Source organism: Lissotriton vulgaris, chromosome 10 (genome assembly GCF_964263255.1).
Source record: "Lissotriton vulgaris chromosome 10, aLisVul1.2, whole genome shotgun sequence".
Lineage (NCBI taxonomy): Eukaryota > Metazoa > Chordata > Amphibia > Caudata > Salamandridae > Lissotriton > Lissotriton vulgaris.
In genome coordinates, this window is record NC_141698.1 from 22,014,956 (window position 1) to 22,034,266 (window position 19,311).

At 44.0% G+C, this 19,311-nt stretch overlaps 1 protein-coding gene across 1 annotated transcript in view; it reads left to right on the top strand.

Annotated features, from left to right (window-relative positions):
* Nucleotides 1–18,489, top strand: part of FAM50A (family with sequence similarity 50 member A) — a 40,302-nt gene extending 21,813 nt beyond the window's left edge. The window contains exons 5-13 of the mRNA XM_086940292.1: nucleotides 965–1,047; nucleotides 1,475–1,541; nucleotides 2,851–2,912; nucleotides 4,542–4,618; nucleotides 4,994–5,048; nucleotides 9,526–9,574; nucleotides 14,447–14,517; nucleotides 17,191–17,301; nucleotides 17,656–18,489. Of these exons, the coding sequence (XP_086796418.1) occupies nucleotides 965–1,047; nucleotides 1,475–1,541; nucleotides 2,851–2,912; nucleotides 4,542–4,618; nucleotides 4,994–5,048; nucleotides 9,526–9,574; nucleotides 14,447–14,517; nucleotides 17,191–17,301; nucleotides 17,656–17,664 (584 nt within the window). The 3' untranslated portion in view covers nucleotides 17,665–18,489. The remainder of the gene's footprint in view (nucleotides 1–964; nucleotides 1,048–1,474; nucleotides 1,542–2,850; nucleotides 2,913–4,541; nucleotides 4,619–4,993; nucleotides 5,049–9,525; nucleotides 9,575–14,446; nucleotides 14,518–17,190; nucleotides 17,302–17,655) is intronic.
* The last annotated feature ends 822 nt before the right edge of the window (nucleotides 18,490–19,311 follow it).

Genomic DNA, 19,311 nt, shown 5'->3' on the forward strand with positions numbered 1-19,311 from the left:
CTGTTTAAATCTTCCTTCATTGGTTGCTCTTGCCCTGTGCCCTGGGATGAGTCAGCGGTGCGACAATGCTTGCCATTGTGTGGTCTTTGTTTGATTTCTTTTGTGCTGTTGCTTGTATTTTCTCATTATCCTGTACTATATTCCTCCTGAGCCATCGCTTGAACAGCTGTTGTACTGTTGCTTAATCTGTTTAGTGAATCTGTTGAATATTTTGTGTGCTCTGTTTAATTTCCCCTGTGCCTTCATTTGAATTTCAGTGTCCAATAGCTTTGTTTTTCTCATGGGATTGTCTTGATTTGTCATAGGATTCCTTACACTTTCTTTATGGGCACTTGCATTTCTGTTGTACTTTCCCTTGTTGGACACCAGTTGAATTTCTTTTGCGTCTATTGAATATTCTTTCCTGTATACTATCCCTGAATCGCCTATGCCCTGAAGCTTGATTTTTTTTTTTGTGTACTTTTGCTTGACTTCGTTAATTATTGTTTGAATTTCCTGTGTGCAGGAGTTTAAATTATTATTCTGTCATACATTGACTTTCCATTCTGCCATACATTGACTTTCCATTCTGTCGTTGACTTAATTTCTTCAGTGCTTTTTGCGTGGATTTCCTGTTCCTTGAATTTCAATTGTGCATGTTCTTCCTTTTTTCCCGGTGGCTTGTACCAATGCAGGATAATTCTTTGTGCATACACTGATGTTTCCCTTGTGCCAGTCTTGAGTTTATCTTTGTGCCTGTACTCCACTTTTTCCCTCTTTGTGCCTGTGCTTTGCTTTCTGATCTGTCCAGTGCTTTGCTTTCCTATCTGTGGCAGCGCTTCGGTTTCACATTTGAGCCAGTCTTCAGATGTTCCATTTGTGTCCGTGTTGTATTTTTTCCTTTGTATCAATGCTTGTTGTGCTCAGTGTGAATGCTTGAACTTAGTGTGCCATAAGTTGGGTGAACTTTTTCTTTGACCTTCAGTGATTCCAATGAAGAAGAAAAAGAAAAATCTGGGCAAAAACCCTGATGTAGACACAAGTTTCCTGCCAGATCGAGAGCGAGAGGTGAGCTCCTCCTCAACCTCTGTCAAGTGCTTTAATTTCCAAGCCTAGATATCAATACCGTCCATGTGCTTGCGATTGTGTACTGATGTATACTATCTGGTGCTCTCAGTGGGCCCCTAAACCTCTCTTAAAGTGCTGTCACCTTCTCCCGCTCCTAGTTACTCTTCTTCCAGCCCCACTTCAGCTCATCACACGCTCACTATGACTACCTTGTTGCTGTTACTATCAGAGCATGCAGGTGACTCTAGCGTCCTCGCCTTGGTACTCTGCTTGGATATTACCCTCACCCCCCTCTGAAGATTAGTTGTATCAAACCTGTTGCTCAATGTTCACCTTTACCTTACTTTGCCCTCGCCTCCCTAGGAGTTCTGGACATGGCCTGCCTCGCAGGTACATTTTTAACTCTTTTTCTCCTCCATGTTTACAGGAAGAAGAAAACCGACTGCGAGAGGAGCTGCGCCAGGAGTGGGAGGGCAAGCAGGAGAAGATTAAAAGTATGTAAAGCAGCTAGCCGTGTTCTGCTGTGCTCAGTGTGTGTGATCAGGTCTCGCCGTCCCAGGACTTTGGCATGAGTGATGCCTATGATTGTACAGGATGGGAAACTGCCTTTACAACAAGGCTTTTACCATGCTGTGTCTTTATCAACCATTTTTCACAATTATATGTCTTTTTCAACATATGCCTTTACCACGCAATTAAGGTGAGTTAAGGAGTGTGGGGGTTCCCCACAACAAATATATATATATATATATATATGTGTATGTTGGTCCATTCCCGGGCAGTGATGGCGCTCTTTATGCCTGTGGTGCGTCGCTCGCGGCAGAACCAATCCCCAAAACATGAAGACAACCCCTCTTGAACAAGAGGAAATGAGCCGCACACATAACAGTGAATCAGGCTGATTTTATTGCTATTTCAAAAGCACTGGCGTTTTTTTTTATTCCCTGATGCATTTCGGTGTTCCAGACCTTTTTCAAAGGGGGAGCCAGAGGCATTCAAGAGGCTGTAACAAACAGAAACCCAGTTTGCTGCTTAGTCAAAAAGATGTTTGCCCCCTGGTGGGCGCCTCGATGGATTTAGCAATTGGGCATTCTGGTCTCTGTAGTTCGTTCGCAGTCCCGCAATACCTACCCTCCAGTGGGTGATGCTATGGAGTTTGTAGTGCTTTCGAATCTGATTCTCGTGATCCCCATGCATACTAACTTTATAGTTTGCTTGGGCCCGTACCAAAGTCCAGTCCTTGGTTGCGCCGCTGCCCTTGTTGCTCTCGCAATCCCACAAAGTTGGTCCATTCCCGGGCAGTGATGGCGCTCTTTATGCCGGTAGTGTGTCGCTCGCGGCAGGACCAATCCGCAAAACATGAAGACAACCCCTCTCGAACAAGCGGAAATGGTAATAAAATCAGCCTGATTCACTGTGATGCGTGTGGCTCATTTCCTCTTGTTCGAGAGGGGTTGTCTTTATATACATATACATATATATATATATATATATATATATTGTAAAAGCAAATGCGTTCTAAAAAAATGTGCTGTAAGAAATAAGTTGTAAAGGCATGCAAAGTATTCCCCTGCGTTTTTCTGTCATACAAATGTACAGGATGGGCATCTCTGCATTTAGTTTCCTCTGCCTAAGGAGTGCTGCAACATTGGGCAACCAGAGGTGGTGGCAAAGGGTGTTGCTGCTTACGTGCATATTAGACGCTAGAAAGGAAAGCGTGGAGAGCTTCCTGGGGCAAGGTTTTGATCTATCGTTTTTCTGACCTTTTGGTGGCTAACAATGGATTTGCATGTCTCTCTGCAGGTGAGGAGATCGAGATCACCTTCAGTTATTGGGATGGCTCTGGGCACCGCAGGACTGTGAAGGTATAGCTTGCAATGTCAAAGTATCTTCGCCAGTATGTGCTGGTAAACCCCCCACAAATTTCGGGGGTGTGTCCCAGAGTATGCATACAACACTCCAGTATATTTCTCTACATTCCTCAAATATGACCCCAACAAGTCCATTCTTGCCTTGAAATGTCAAATACCTAACTCTGCCTGGTTATGGTCTTCAAAGTATACTTAAACCTGTTTACGGCCCTCAAAGTAGCTTGTACCTTCTTGCAGTCAGGGCAAATACATCTGAGTATATGTAATGGTATTTGCTGAATATCTAGAAGTGAAATAAGATTGAGTCTTATGTCTTGAGAAGGTTCATCAGAATATACCTCAGTGTGTCCATGTCCTATATCTTGACCTGTGCTAGCCATGTGCCTCATTATATCACACCCTGTACATCTACCTGTTTCAGGAAGGCATGTTTAAACGTTGAGGAGTGGTAGAGCCATTGCACATTGTCAGGATATTAGGATTAAAGGAATGGTTGGACAATCTTCCTTCGGTAACATCCACTGAAGTGCCTTAAGACAGCCAATGTATTTACACCAAAGTTCACATCAGAATATTCTAAGATTTACAGTTTCTAAATATTAGGGGCTGTCTACCTGTAAATGTATTGAGCGAGCCAATCGGCAACAGAACAGACATTTCCCAGTAAGTTTACAGAATCTGCTACGTTCTGCTTGATGAGCAATATTATATCCTGGTACCGAATGACCCTTTGGAAGGGACAGGCACTGGATTACCAATAGTTGTAGGACCCCCATGTTGGGCTAGTAGTCTTTAAGCTAGCTTGGTGAGTTTATGCACTTGCTGCAAAAATATTTGTGAAGCTTTGACTCTTGGCATTGCACGAGTGTGACTGTTAACCAGTTATGGGCGGACTTCGTGGTTATTTAGTTACGTGCAGACTCCGTGGTGGTATTGAGTTATGTACTGAGTTATGTGAAGACTCCCTGGTGTTACATCCCAGTGTTAGAATTAGTTTGACATTATAACCAAAGTGCTGAAGGTGTCCAGTGCACTGCACTTCTGCTGTTGGGATATTTCTAGAAGGCTCCCTGTTTTCTGTTTTTACTGACTTTTTCAGATACTTACAGAATTTATTTTTAAATGTGGATAAAAACGGAAATGGAGTTGCTTTTTGAGTAATTCTAAATACTGTCTGCCATGACTGCCAGGCAGTAGATATTTGGATTGATAAGGGGGTTGAAAAGAAAGGGATTTTAGTAAAGCGGCTTTGATATCAGTAGGTATGCTCAAGGTTGATACTGTAATGTGCATATTTTCATATAAGTGCACTGATTTATCTACCTGCAGGTGTTCACAGCGCTGAAACCTGGCAGACATTCAAGCTTGAGTGCATATTTATCGGTTAAATAAATGTGGAAATATCCTAGTTTCAGCTTAATGTTTCCACGAAACCCAAAATAAATATGTATAAATACAGATAAAATTAGAAAAAAATAAATATGGATAAATACAGATGGAAATGGCAAAAAAAATACCATAAAACCGGGAGCCCTAGATATGAATATAAATTGTGCTCTATAGTTCACAAGCACTCATGTCCCGCATGCAATCCTTAGTTTTGTTTCTCTTATGCTTTTGCAGATGAAGAAGGGGAACACCATGCAGCAGTTCCTTCAGAAGGCCCTGGAAATCCTGCGGAAGGACTTCAGTGAACTCAGGTGCATCTTACTTAACACACACTGCTGATGATTACTTTACAGGAAAATGTTGGGGTGTTGGATTATAATGTACGTAAGTGTGAATAAGCATCATTATTGGACACTGTTCATCAACCAGCCATCTTGGATTTCCGTAACCAACCTTCCCTTTATCAGTAGAAGAGGGGTTGATGTGATGGGCATCATTCCAGGCTGCAGTATGAGATCCTGGTGTGGGGTGAGGCTCAGCTTGCTAAGTTGCTGAGATTTCATGTCCATCACTTCTGAAGAAAGGTGTTATGAAGGGGGGTTGTCCAGTTACTGCAGTTAGAGTAGATCCTGCTGCTCTTGGCCTCAGTGTCGCGAATCTGACCTGTTTCCCTTCCTGTTGTGTAGGTCGGCTGGCGTGGAGCAGCTCATGTACATCAAGGAAGATCTGATTATCCCTCATGTAAGTCCTTCCTCTGCGGTGCGGTGCATACATTTAGATTAAGCATCATGCTTTGTCCATTATCTTGCCCTGTTCTTCTCTTGAAGTTAAAGAGCTGGCCTCTCAATCACTTGTATTTTCTCATATTACTATTTCTTGAATCTTTAACATTAATTAAAGTATATTTTTTGGAGAATAGTAGCAAAGTCTTCTTTTTTTTAAATCGTGATACAAGCTTTATTTCGACAACCTGTGTCATAAAAGCCAAAGACAACATTTTATAAAAACAAATAGTGTCAAATTATCATCATACAGGAGTATGCTAAAAAGTGATGTAATATGTAGCCCTTCTGGGTACTCTGCTGCACCCTCAATAAAAACTGCAGTGTCCTGGTTCCACGTTTTAAAACGTTCATACATATCATATCGATAAAAACATACAGGAGGTACAATAAAAATAGGAAGGGAAAGCAACTTGACAATCCATCTAGGTGGAATCAAGTATCTGAATACAACCCCCCAGAAACCTTATAGAAAAGATCCAACAGCAGCATTAAAAGGAAAAAGCGAGGGGGGAAAAGTGTGAGTGCTTAGCATAAGATTATGGGACTGAGGGGGACAAAAGTGGAGCCCAAAAGTGATAGTCAGCATGTTTTGGCAGAGTGCTGTCCTAATCCTAACCATAACTTCTGTCTGATGAGCCATGCGTGACTTCAAAACTTCACAACACGCAAAGTAAGGTCTTGCATCGGTCCTGAGAATGCACCGGGCAACCCGATAGTCCCGTGTTCCCAGCTGCTGGCACAGTGGTTTTAGCCACTTGGCCCTCGCAATGTTATAGGCCTTGCAAGCAAATAGAACATGGGCAACACTTTCTAGTGGGCCTCGCAGCAGGGACAGTTCTTTGGTGTTTGATTGTGTGAGTGCCATTTCGCTGAGTGTGCCGAACCTACAGTGGATGTATAACATCCTGTCTTTAGGGACCTGAATGATATCTAAAAAGGGCTCTGGTTGTCTAGTCTGTTTGTGAAGCTAGAATTCGGCTGTTAGTCTACCTAGGTTCGGTTTGGAAAATTCTTGGTGGTCCACCCATTCCCAGTGGCGATGTCTTAGCTCTTCTTTCGTGGGTGGCTGTTGCCTATCCCACTGTGATTGGAACCCCAAGGCTGTCATCGTTTTCTTAACATAGGGGATCCAGTATTCTGAAGCTGTCCCCAACTGCTTCAGAGTTCTAGAAAAGCAACTAATATAACATTGTATCACATCTATAAAGCTAGAAAGTAATTTTAGGCAGGCAGGGATAAGCAGCCGCAGCTCTCCTTACCTTTGGATCACTTTCCTTCCTTAGAAACATCCGATTCTGCACTTTTGCTTGGAGTTGGGGACGCTAAAACATGGACAGTCCTTGATGAAAATGTGCCTAACGGCAGGTTCTAGAAATTCATGTGCCTTTGATGGTTGCATTGCCAACTTTGGACATAAAATACCATGTGTTGTAATCCCAACTTATATTTATTGACAAAAATTGTGGGATCCTGCCCAAATTTCACTTCCTCTGCCTCAGTATCTTAGCTTTTAAAGTTGGGCATATGTAAAAGGTGAAAAACAAACACTACATTAAACAAGCATTTGCAATGCTATAGGTCTCGCATTTGCGAGATTTTCAACTATTGGCATTGTAAATGACAATGGCTTTTATTTGTGTGTTTTGAAAACAAACCTGCAAGCAACGTCTACAAGTACAAAGTGCACATAAATAAAAAACGTTGACATTTGATTGGCCTAAAGATAAAAAAATACAACAGCAGCTTTCAACAAAGGTGATAGAGTGAAGTCAAGTTGGAAGAAACATGGCTAGGGGTAATGCTGATGTTGACTGATTTAAAAATAGCGGTAGATCACCATTGCACAGGTTTCTACAAAGTTGTGAGGGCAGTATGCAAATGACCTGAAGGAGGATTGAGGTGGTGGGGTTTTGTGAAGCACTCTTTATATTTTTTTCTAATTTATTTTCAATACAGTTGTGCAAAATCACAGTACATCACTGGTTCAGGCATTTGTTTTTAATCGTTTTGTTGTCAATTATTAGCCTTTCATTTTGTGTAAAAAGGTAGATTGGATCCACATAACAGCAAGATATACCTTAAAACAAGCAAAGTGAAAGGAAAAATTGAGAAGGCCAACTGTATTTGGAGTATAGTATAGAGCAGGCCAGTATCCATAGGGTGATCACCGCCATCCAGGTGACCAAGAACGCCGTTTCAAGCTGAGGACCTCTGTGTGTTAACTAAACACATTCTAGGTGTTGCAGTATTGTTTTACCTCCATTACACCCAAAAACAGTAATGAACTGTGGCCATGTCACTATCCAACTAGATCAGAGCACTTTGTACATTACAAACATACAAAAATAATTACACACGTAATTTAGATATCTGGACTTTTACAGCAAGTTACACATGAGTAACACTGCCTTGCAGAAGACATGACGGTGCTCATAATAATTGGGTTGCTTTTGTGAAGGACAACGGAGGTGCTCAAAGGAGGAATGATTGGCTTTGAGAGGCATGGGTAGTAGAGTACAAAATCAATGTTGAGTTAAACTCTATACAAGTTTTTTTTTTACTCGCGGAAGATGAATATGGGAAAGTTAGTGGGCTAAAGGAGTGGCATGTAGGCGATCGTGCCCAGGGGGTTTGACCAGCCATCAACAGGTGGCCGACAAGATGGCCATAGGAGGTTTGGGAGGGGCGTGAGGTCCTGGCTCAATAGGCAGAGATGGGAAGGACTGTGTGAAAGGCTGAGCTGTGGCCTCTGCCCTCGTAGCAAGCCTCTCGCTCATTAACTTCCTATGTTTACCATCACCGGGCTGGCTGCAGCGCAGGCTGTGACCGAAGGCAGCACATTGGCACTTATTATGGCGGCTCTAGTCAGGAAGGCCCTGACAGGCAGAGCCCAGGGGGAGCAGTGGCAGGCTCAGAAGGGGTGGCTTTGTGAGAAGATGGTATAGTGGAGAGGGCCGGTAGACAGATCGTACAGCAGGTAGCGGAGTCAGGATGGGACATACTTTGAGTTGGAGGCTTGGATACATGTGCTATGAGGTACAGAAAGTCAGGATGGGGGTCGTTGAGGAGAAGCCAGTTCTCTGTAGTGACAGGTAGCTGGGATGCAAAGAGTCAAGCGAGCAGGGCACAAAGGGGAAAAGTCGGGGTGCCAGTTAAAACACTAGGATGTGTGCCAGAAGGAGGATAAACCAGGCATGGAGACCAGGCAGGCCATGCCTCCCTTACCTTGATGTGGAAGCGCAGTAGCGCCAGGCGGATGCAGTGCGCCATGCATACCGGCGGCAGGAATCGGAGCTTTGGCGGCGGCATGCCCTTGTTTTACAAGTGACTGACAATCTGCTGCACCGTCTGGCGCTCGTTGCCCTGCCGCTTAGCCCACTTGTGCAGGCGGCCCTGTTCCAGTTCGCCGTTTAGCACACAGAGTTTGATGTTACCCTGGAAGCAGGCACTGGCTAGTGCTTCCAGCTAGCCCAGCATGTGGTTTCTCTGGCCGCTGCTTACCCAGTCGTTGTAGAAGCTGCCATAGAGCTGGTGCAGGCAGGTGTTGGCATCCATCAGCAGCTTGGTCTGTGGAGTCCTCTGCCAGAGCTAAAATAAAAAAAAATACCAGAAAGTAAAAGCGGCGCGTTGTACCTCATGACTGGACTGCCTGAAATGCAGCAAACAAAAAAAAACAAAAAACGGAAAGTGAAAGCGCGACATGCGCGCGTTGTGCCTCATGACTGGATTGCCTGAAACACTGCGAGCAAAAGAGACACAACGCGCGTGCACATCCCCTGTCCGGGCAGACACGGCAAAAAGGAGCGAGGGAGGGAATAAACATGGCTGCCTTCCAATTAAAAGTACGGATTTTTCATGCGTGCCAATCGGAAGCATGGGTGGAGCTTCCACCCCACTTCCGAAGCGAAATCGACTAAAATAGATCTTGCAAGCTAGCAGCACAGCGCTGCGTCACTAGGCGAGACCTAAAAATAGGGTCTTCCCTGTTGAGTCGTCTATAATCTCTTAAGTTTATGAGGAGACTTGAAACATGCAACAGGACAGAGTCTACCGTATTTATGGGGTGAAACCCTTGACAACAGGCTACAGGTGTGTGTAGCTTGCAGATGATAGTCGAAAACATTACATTTTTTTGTCTTTTTATATTGAACTTAGAGACTATAATAACTTTTACATTTTAGAACAAGTCTTTCGTTTGCAAAGTGTAAGAATATACAAATATGGCAAGGTGCGTAGCCCACATCGAAAATGCTCTGAACTAGCTCATCTTCGAAGTAAAAGTGGTCTCATCTTGGCTACCTTGCTCTGTGTTGCCTAAGTTGGTTGCAGTTCTGCTGCTGTAGTCAAACATGTTTGTTTGGTAATAAAACGTTTTGTGTATGTGATCTGTGCCACATGACCTTGTCACCATGTTGTGTCCTTTTCTCTTCCAGCACCACAGCTTCTACGATTTTATCGTCACTAAAGCTAGAGGCAAGAGTGGTAAGTTAGGCCCCGAAAGGAGCTTTCGTGTGTTTGCTGTGTGATTCTGAGCTTTGCTGAGTTTTCAGCCAGTGAACATGATCTTTCCAGTCCATGCTGGTCCTGATGACTGCCTGACTTTCCTTACAGCTACCCTCTGGGAAGCAGTATACCTTCCGTTCCTCAATGTTCGTAGTTCATAGTCTGGTCTTTCCTGTTGCTGTTGTCCTTGCAGAGGTACTTGCCCTGCCCCAGCCATTTCGTAGTTGACTGAATGATCTTTTCTTTGGCTGCTTAAGGTCATTAGTGTCTGCCAGTCCCTGTTAGTCGTAAGGTAAGGAGTACCTGATCTCTCCTGTGGCTTACCGACTGTCAGCAGTACCTCTTCGTCCCTGCTAGTCTGGAGTGAGCGACTCCTCTCTCTGCTGACTGTAAGCGGTACCTCCCAGTCCCTGCTTGTCTGGAATGAGCGCCTCCTCTCTACTGACTGTGAGCGGTACCTCCCAGTCTCTGTTAGTCTTGAATGAGTGCCTCCTCTCTAATGACGGTGAGCTGTACCTCCCAGTCCCTGCTAGTCTGGAATGAGCGCCTCCTCTGTACCTCTTCGTCCCTGCTAGTCTGGAGTGAGCGACTCCTCTCTCTGCTGACTGTAAGCGGTACCTCCCAGTCCCTGCTTGTCTGGAATGAGCGCCTCCTCTCTGCTGACTGTGTGCGGTACCTCCCAGTCTCTGTTAGTCTGGAATGAGCGCCTCCTCTCTGCCGACAGTGAGCAGTACCTCCAGTCCCTGCTAGTCCGGAGTGAGCGCTTCATCTCTCCTATGGCTGCCAATAGCTAATAGTACTGCCCTTTCCCTGCTAGTCCGAAGTCACTGATCTTTCCCGTGGCTACTCGCGATGGCCAGTTCCTCCAGTCTGCACTAATCCTTAGCCATTGTCTGATCTTTCCTGTGGCTACTTAAGGTGAGCATTACTACTTGATCCCTTCTTGTCTTTCGAGAGTGTCTGGCCTCTCCTGTGGCTGCCAACAGTGAGCAGTACCACCATATTTGTTTTATTGCCAGACAAGAAGTCTTAGATTTTGGAAACAAATTAAGATACATGCATCCTCCAATTAAAGACCAAAAGGACATAAACGCATGACTTAAAGGGCCAAGAGGCAGGGCTTGAGGTGGATGCTTTACTCTTGGTTGAATATCCTGACCTGGAAGGGATGTAATAACCAAGGAGATTTGATTAGTCCGACTCTCGGTCAACTGGAAGGTTTGTGTCTTCATGAGAACTCTTGAACTTGCAAACCAATGTGAGCATTGACGGTACAGGGGGAAAGGCAAGCACACTATCCACCAGTTTACCGAAAGCGCATTCCCTTAAGCATCCCTTTGACAGGGATGCATTTGTTGCCATGTTCACTTTTTGTTAAAGAAATTAGGACTATTTGGTTCTATTTTTCCTCGGTCGTCCCCAGCTTACAGGACAGGGGCTCCAGGAGACAGTCACCAGATTCCTCCATTTCTCGAGACATACTGATCTTACAGGAACCCTGGAAACGTTCTTGTTCCGAAGCATCCCTGAGAGTACAAAGACCTGCCCCATAAACCTCACCATTGAAGTCTTTGAACATTCTTGCCACCAGGTTTGGGAAAGGGCTAAAGAGCTGGCTGATCTCAAGAGTCAATATTATCTGCTTTTTGTGGACATACTTTTGATTGTAGCCCAAATGATGTAGTTATTACAACACATTTTTAGCACCCTTTACCTTAATTGAAAAACCCCAGTCACTGTAGTATTCTAATTTGTTTTATAATTGAAGAGCAGCTTGAGTTTTTTCTTTCTTCCTCTAAAAAGTAGTCATGAATGTTATTGGTTAAACTGGATCCCGACCAGGGACCAAAATAATGGAAATGGCTGCAGAACTGAAATGAGACACAGTAATGGATGTTACCTACCTTTTTAACTACTGGGTATTCCTCTGTGCAACATTCCATTCCATCAATCCTAGATCGGCTGCACTGTTAAAGGACCAGGCTTACTTCCTCCACTTAGTCGTTTTTCTATGTAAAGGAGGCATGGCCTTGCTGTTCAGGCTTCACTGCACCTTTTGGGGCTGGGATCATTCTGGATTGCATGTGATGGGTTCCCATCTATTATGGCAGAGAGTCAGCAGTGAGTAACAGATTTCCATCTGTAACATCTTTGGTTTCTCATAAAGACTCATTAATTGGAGGAAGGATGTCAAGCATTGCCTTGGCATCTGAGCTAAAACTGATGGATTGAAATGATGGCCTAAGGAGTTCAATGTACTTCAACATGGACTCGACATTTCCACCCATAGCGTGTGCACTTTTGGTGCCCTTTATAGTCTGCATCCAGTTCAGCTTATTGTTGGTTTACAGGGTTTGCTAAATTCCATCATGTAAGCTGCCACATCTTATTCAAACAACTACAGATGCATTAGTAGTACACCGATCAGCTCAAAAGATTCACCAAATATTCCTTTAAGCCATATGTTGAACCCACGATTTACTAAACAAAGTTTATGTCAGTTGCTAAAGATCAGTTCATAAATGTAAGTAGCCTAGTTACCACTTCATTCCTCTTGCTAGAAGTGGTTCGAAGGCCCTTGCATTAAAATTACCCCCATGATGTGAATTGCTTAAGTAGCCTCCCGCCCTTTTATTTCTTCAGAGTGAGGGTAGTTCATGATTTTCTTAAAAGGATGTTGTTTTCCTTTTTGTGGACCAGCTCTGGTATATAAACTTCAGTGTAGGGTGATTTATTTGCTGCATATACATTTACTCCTTAAACGTGGTTTATATTTTGATGTTCAAGAATCAATCTCCGTTCAGTGTAATCCCCCCCCCCCCCCCCCCCCCCCCAGGGAGCTGTCCGAAAAGTTTTCTTCCGTGAATTACATAAGCTTAAAACGGATTTTGTTGAATATTTCTTTCGATTAGGCCCATCTTGGTGACTAGTACCTCGCTTTAAATACTGGCGAATGAACTCCACATTCATTGGCTACATTTAATCCTTTAAAATCATTTTGCAAGCCCTGCAGTCTAGATTCCAACTCAAGAACAGACTTTGTTGGTCCGGGCGCCCTTCAGAATGTTGTTCTGCCTCCACACCCAAATACCTGTAGTAATTACTCACAACTTTTTAATTCTTTGCGGAGCTGTATATATATATATTTAGCTGCTTTACAAATCAACCTCCCAGGTAGTGTATATTTGATTAGTAGGGCAGTGCTTTGGCAGCAGTCTGGCTGCTTGAACTTGAAGGCGTGTAGGAACAGACGTTTTTTCACTGCTTTTGTTAACTTTGGGAAACCTAATTTGAGGTGGAGTGGGACAGAATTCCACAGGAAGATTTCTACCCAAACATTTGAATCTAACAGGGTCGGTGGAGAGTTTGTTTTGGCAAATTCAAGTAGAACATCTTTTTTCACCTGAGAGTTATGGGGTTTAGAGGGTTGGAGCGTTGGAACCTTCTGTCATGGCATACAATTTTGCATTAATTTGGTCGTTCGGTCCAGGAATCAATGGGGAAACGTTAAGGAGGGTCGGATGTTGGTAGTGAGTTCTCTTTGTGGTTTGCTCACCATTTTGTCTAGAAAATGTTCATAGATTTTAACACAGTAATAAATTCTGAAGCAAGGACGGCTCGTTCCTTTGAGACAGTATTAGCAACTGAAGGGTTCTTCGAAAGGCACATCATTGGTAAAATGCATTTTTGTTAATGTTCATCTGAAAGAACATTGGCAAGTTTGAGCTTAAAATGACCCCTATGTTCACTTTTAGCGATGGAGCCAGCTGACGACCCAAGTATTGTGGCCAGCCAAAAGGGAGTGCAACCAAAGAGCCACTGACTTTACTGCTCCTAGGTGTGTTGGTTAACTGCCTATGTATCTGTAGTAGGCCTTGCTATAGTAGTCTAGGTTCTTGGCTGGTATAACATTTACCGGTGGAAGGTGGTCTGAGACCATGTCGACCCTTGTGGGATTTTGTTGCACGTCCATGAAGCTAGGAAGGAGGCCGGTTTTAACAGTATGTACCTCTACAGAAAAGTCAATGTATAGAAATCGCATGTGACCTCCCTTCCTACCAATGTTCTGCTGGTTTAAATTGTTGGTCTATTGATGATGATATTGAATGAAGGGAACTCTAGTTGTTTGAACACCAAGTTCTAAAAGCTTTCTTGCAATGTAGATAAACTACAAATGGAGATTTCAAAAGTGCTTTAAAGGCATATATTAGCACATGTAACTGTAAAGACTTTATACATACCACAGTATCACCGTTACAGGTGAGCAGTGTTTTTAGCTTCCTAAAATGAAGTTGCACAAAGGATGTCACCGGCTTTAATGTGCTCATGCACTCCGCCGCTTTTCCTAGGATGGTGTTTACACAGAAGCCGCTGATTGACATCACTGGAAGGCTTACGTTGTAATCAGCCGGGTTGTAAAATGCTGGAAGACCAATTTCCGCTCTTGAATAGATAGTGGTCGGATCTGATGTTGCTCTTTTGTGCGTATGAGTGAATGAGGCTTCTCCACAGACACGCCTCAGTGTGGTCAGGCTGGAATGGGCTTTCAGAAGGTGAATCTTATGTTCCTTGTAGTTTTCAAGCTGGGTGGATCCCTGCTGAGTGCTGAGGATGGAACTTTGTATCCAAGGAGCAGAATAGACAGTTGCAGAGATGCCATCTATGGAGTGTCCTATGAATCATGATTAAAGCCAATTAGTGTCTGCAGTGATGTCGAGTTTGGCATAACTGCTTGCTGAAGGGAGTCGGGCAGGGGACTGGGAATAGTATACCTCGTGCAAGGGGTTGGTAATTTGTTTCTCATCTAATCCTGGTTAATAAAACTCTTGCCTCTTCTCTCTTTCTATACAGGACCTCTCTTCAACTTTGACGTCCATGAAGATGTCCGGCTTCTGAGTGACGCTACCGTGGAGAAGGATGAGGTAAGGATTGTATTGTACTATTTTGGAAGCACCGTGGCTGATTGAGGTAGTGGCGGCCAGAGAAGGAAGGGGGCAGTACTGCTTAATCTGGGCCCGCACCCAACCTGGTTTCCTGGAAAGCGGGGTTTTACCAACCAGTTTTACAGGCGCTCTGCCTGATGCCTCCGTGTTTTTTCCTGGTGCCAGGGGCTGTCCTGTAGTGTCAATGAGCCTCCTTGATTGCTCACACCCCATCCTGACGCCGTGCAAATTAGATGGAAAGCTCTTTTTTGTGCGTTATTTTCCAGTGTAAAAGATCAGCGTATGTTACTTTAAAGTGCTTCCTTGCTGTCCCATTTGTTGTATGGATCTCATTAAGAGGCCTGTTTCATAAATGTTACTCAATGTATGCATGCTATAGGTCTTTGTGTCCAAGTCTAGTTGTACATTTTCCACTCATGCATGGGCCATTGTGAGTAGGGGGTCAGGGAGTGAAACCATCTAAAGCCACCTCACAGACTGAATGAATGATTGCTGTTTGGGGGACTCTTTTGTATGTTGTGGATGGATGGAAATGTACTTCATGGGACTAAGGTGGAGAATATGTCAGCGTTATTTTCCTGCAGTGAGTGTGTCAATGTAATAGTTGCTGTCTTCACTGTTATAGGCCAAAGGTGATAGTGCTAAATGATGGGGGGGAAGTGGTTAATGGCCAGTGGGCAGGAAGACGCTTAACACCTTTCATGCACTCACATACACAGGCCTATTGTCTCTGGCCACCAAGCTGGCTTCACGCGGCTCAAGAAGGCTTAGTATGTAGCAGGCTAGAGCCACAGTGTGCGTCCTAAGCCCTGGAAGTACCTTCTCTTAAATGGATCTGTAAGGGCTGAAACCTGCATACCTTTTGTTTGTGCCCGTCTTGTAAAATGTGTGTCCTCCTAGAGCATTGCAGGTCCTGCAGTGGAACCACGTTGCTTGAACAGACCTTCTGAAGATAGTGCCAATTATTATTCCTTCCTTCCTCTCAACTGCTTTTCTTATTTCTCACTTTTTATCCCATCTTTATCTTGTTCCTGTTTTTATCACTGTCATGCACTAATGAAAGTGATGTTCCGTACTCTCTAGTAGTTGCTTTGGCAGCTGCCTTATAAACGAGCATTGACAAAGCCAATGGGTCTCGCCTTTGGGTCCTACTGGCTTTGCCAGTGTTTTTTTTTTTTTTAAAGCCTTTGACATGGCTGCAAGTGTCATCTTGTTAAATAAGAGGCCGGCATCTAAATTGTAACACATGCGTTTTTTCTGTTTAGTTACTAATTGGAGTTTCATTGGTAAATAAAGAGGGGGAAAAAAAGACACAAAAGCTTTTTTTAAATATATATTTTTTTAATATAAATCTGTTGGGGCAACAAGTGCGTGGAAGCAACATGTAGGCTTTCACATGCATGCTTGGGGGAAGAGACGCAATGAGTGACAGCAACGTGGAGCGAACAGGTACAAATGCACTGGTGAACAAACAATGAGGGAGGAGTACAGTGGCGGGGAGGAGAAGCAATGGGTGAGAGGAGGATATTAGTGGTGATAAACAACAAAGCAGTGGGGAGGAGAAGCAACGGGCGAGAGTCTCATCCGGCAGGGGTGAAGCACATGGACGAGAAAGCAACGGTGGGAGTTCAAGTGGACGAGTAAAACATGGAGGTGGCGGGAGAAGCACATCAACGACAGAGCAACACAGGAGAGGGAGAGAAGTGCAGAGGGAGACAGCTGTGCAAAAAACAAAAAAAGTACGCACTCATGGGTTTCTTAAATAAAAAGAAAAAAAAGGAGTGCTTGAAAAGTGAAAGCATAGAAGCTAGCCAATCAAAAGTGATGGTAAAGAGGCAGTGCTCCATGTGAGGGACAAACACATGTTTGACTAGCTGGGACTTGAATTAAAAGCAGGCAAATGAGGGGCAGGAAAGATAACCAATGATAAGCTGTGGGTGGGTTCCAAGCTTCTGTAAGTTCTTGGTATTCCCACAATATGTCTTGGCCTAAATATCATTTGTTGATTCGAAAATTGAGTGTGAGTAATCTGTGTGTTCTACTTCCTCTTACAAATATGCATTACCATTACCAGTTCCTTCTGTAGTCTCGCACAGTACACGCTTTACAGAGCGGCATTGTGGGTGCTGTATCTTCTGTTTGCAGTATGTGCCTTGCTGGCAGCCCTATCTGTGCCCAGAGTAAGCTGTGGGTGCTGTTTCTTCTGTTTGCAGTATGTGTCTTGCTGGCAGCCCTATCTGTGCCCAGAGTAAACTGTGGGTGCTGTTTCTTCTGTTTGCAGTATGTGTCTTGCTGGTGGCCCTATCTGTGCACAGAGTAAGCCGTGGGTGCTGTTTCTTCTGTTTGCAGTATGTGCCTTGCTGGCAGTCCTATCTGTGCACAGAGTAAGCTGTGGGTGCTGTTTCTTCTGTTTGCAGTATGTGTCTTGCTGGCAGCCCTGTCTGAGCCCAGAGTAAGTTGTCGGTGCTGTTTCTTCAGTTTGCAGTATGTGCCTTGCTAGCAGCCCTATCTGAGCCCAGAGTTAGCCTGCAGCAAGTGAATGAGGTTACTGAACCTTAACGTTATTTAGGGAGTGGGAAGGGAGAGGGTCGGTTTCTGCTTTCAACTCTATAAGTGAGTGCCACGCCCTAACCTCTTCTTTCTCCCACCCAGTCTCACGCCGGCAAGGTTGTTCTCCGCAGCTGGTATGAGAAGAACAAACACATCTTTCCCGCGAGCCGCTGGGAGCCATACGACCCAGAGAAGAAGTGGGATAAGTACACTGTAAGGACATGCCATAGTTGCCTGTGAAATGTCTCTTGTTCTGCGTTCTTGGTGTGCCTTGTTTAGCGCTGTCCTTCCAGCCACCCCTCCTCATCCTGGAAGTACAGCGTTTGTGATCCCATCTTTTGTTCTCTACGTTTCTCACTGTTTCATCCGATGCTTGATGTTCAGATTTCAAGCCTCTTCCTTTATAATGCCTTCGCTGCTCCCCATGTCCCCAAAAGTTTTCTGTGGTGGGGCCGTGTTGCACAGAGCATTGCCGGCTTGTATGGTGTCACCACCATTGCTACTTCTGTTTTTTCAAGCACACTAAACCACTTCTAATGCTTTCCTTTTTTTCTCTTCTGCACACAGATCCGATGAAAACTGCTCCAAAGGGTAACAACAATTTGAGTCCCTTCCAGTGATTTCCTTTTCCAAATGCATTTTGAAAAACACATCGAAGAGGTCAGACCCCAGCTACTGCGTAACTCCTAATTGTCAAGAAACGAAGAACGCTCAGGCCTTCATAGTTTGGCTTGGGCCTCATCATCCCATGATGCATTGCTGTCTCTGGATCCACACAGCCCCAAGTGAACACCAATGTTTTTATAGGGTCAAATCACAACAATTTTTTTTTTAAAACTATAGATACATTCCCACTGAAAGATGTAATTTCAGCAGTTTGTGGAAGTGTCTCCGAAGTAGACGGTAGCAGTTACTAGATGAACTATTGCTTGCCCTCCATGTATTGGAATGCTGGAATGGGCTAGCACACTCCCATTTACAAACCGGAGAGGCATAATACAAAAGTAAATTCAGAAAAAATCGAATTTAAGACAGAATAAGTTTAAAAAATATTGAGTGCTCTCTATGTCTTTTAATTTTTCAGCAGACTTTTCCCAATTTAGAGTTTAGCGGATGGGTTAATCGATCCCGCCTGCCATTTTCTAAATGCCATGGGATATAATGCACTTGTAACACTGCCGACTGGATGTCTGTCACCTTTGTGATGGAGTAACCTGTCTGCCGAACACTATTCTTACCCCTAGACTTCATTTTGTTTGTAGGGTCTTACTTGTACATAAAGTTGTGTATTGATAGAAAAAAGTTTTAATGTAGCAGTATTATTTTCTGCTGTGTTGCTCAGTGTTTCTTGTTTGCCTTGTATCCATGTCGAGCGGAATAAATGTTATTTTCTTTAATCTATTCTAAAGTGAGTTAATTTTTGCTGGAGAGAGCAGTGGAGAGGAATGTGATGTTTTACAGTGCTCTATCTATACACTTCTTGCATTGAAGCTGTGTTTGGCCTATCCCCTTGTGGTATGGTTTAGTGGTGTCATTACCTGCCCGAACTCAAAGCCTGCTGCAGTCCGTCTAACCAGCTCAGCGTTGATAACTTGACTCCTTTTACACATCTCAATTGAGAAACGGATACTAGAAACTAAACTCATGAGTACTTAAAGAATGCACCGATCCTGGATTTTCAGTCACCGGCAATCCTTGCATTGGAAAAAATTCCCCAGATCCTGATTCTTTGTAATACGATTTGGAGTTAATGCCGCACATGTAGCTTTTTACATACTCAAATGGCACTTTGGTGCACGAAAACGTTTGTGATAGTGGCCCATTGAGAATAATTATGACCACATAATCTGAAAAGCAAGTTTTGCAGCGTGAATCTTTCTGGATTCACTATGCTGTGCATTATTCCGCGGTCTTGTGGTTGGGTCCGGAATAGTAGACTTTTCTTTTTTTTTTCATAGCCCAGGTGGGCGTCGACATCCCACCTTTTGGTGTATTTCCAGTGACGTCAGCACGCTTCCTGCGGAAGCACCCACTCTTGAGCGCCATCTTCATATTCTTTTTTCCGCGGTTGGGTCTGGATCGTTCCCGAGAGTGCTCCAGACATTTTTGGAGAAAAAGAAGAAAAAACGCAGTTTTTGGACGAAAAACATTGGAGAAGACTTCAGGAGACTACATCATCGAGAAGATCAAGGAAAGAGGGAAGAGAGTTCCAGAACTTCGATT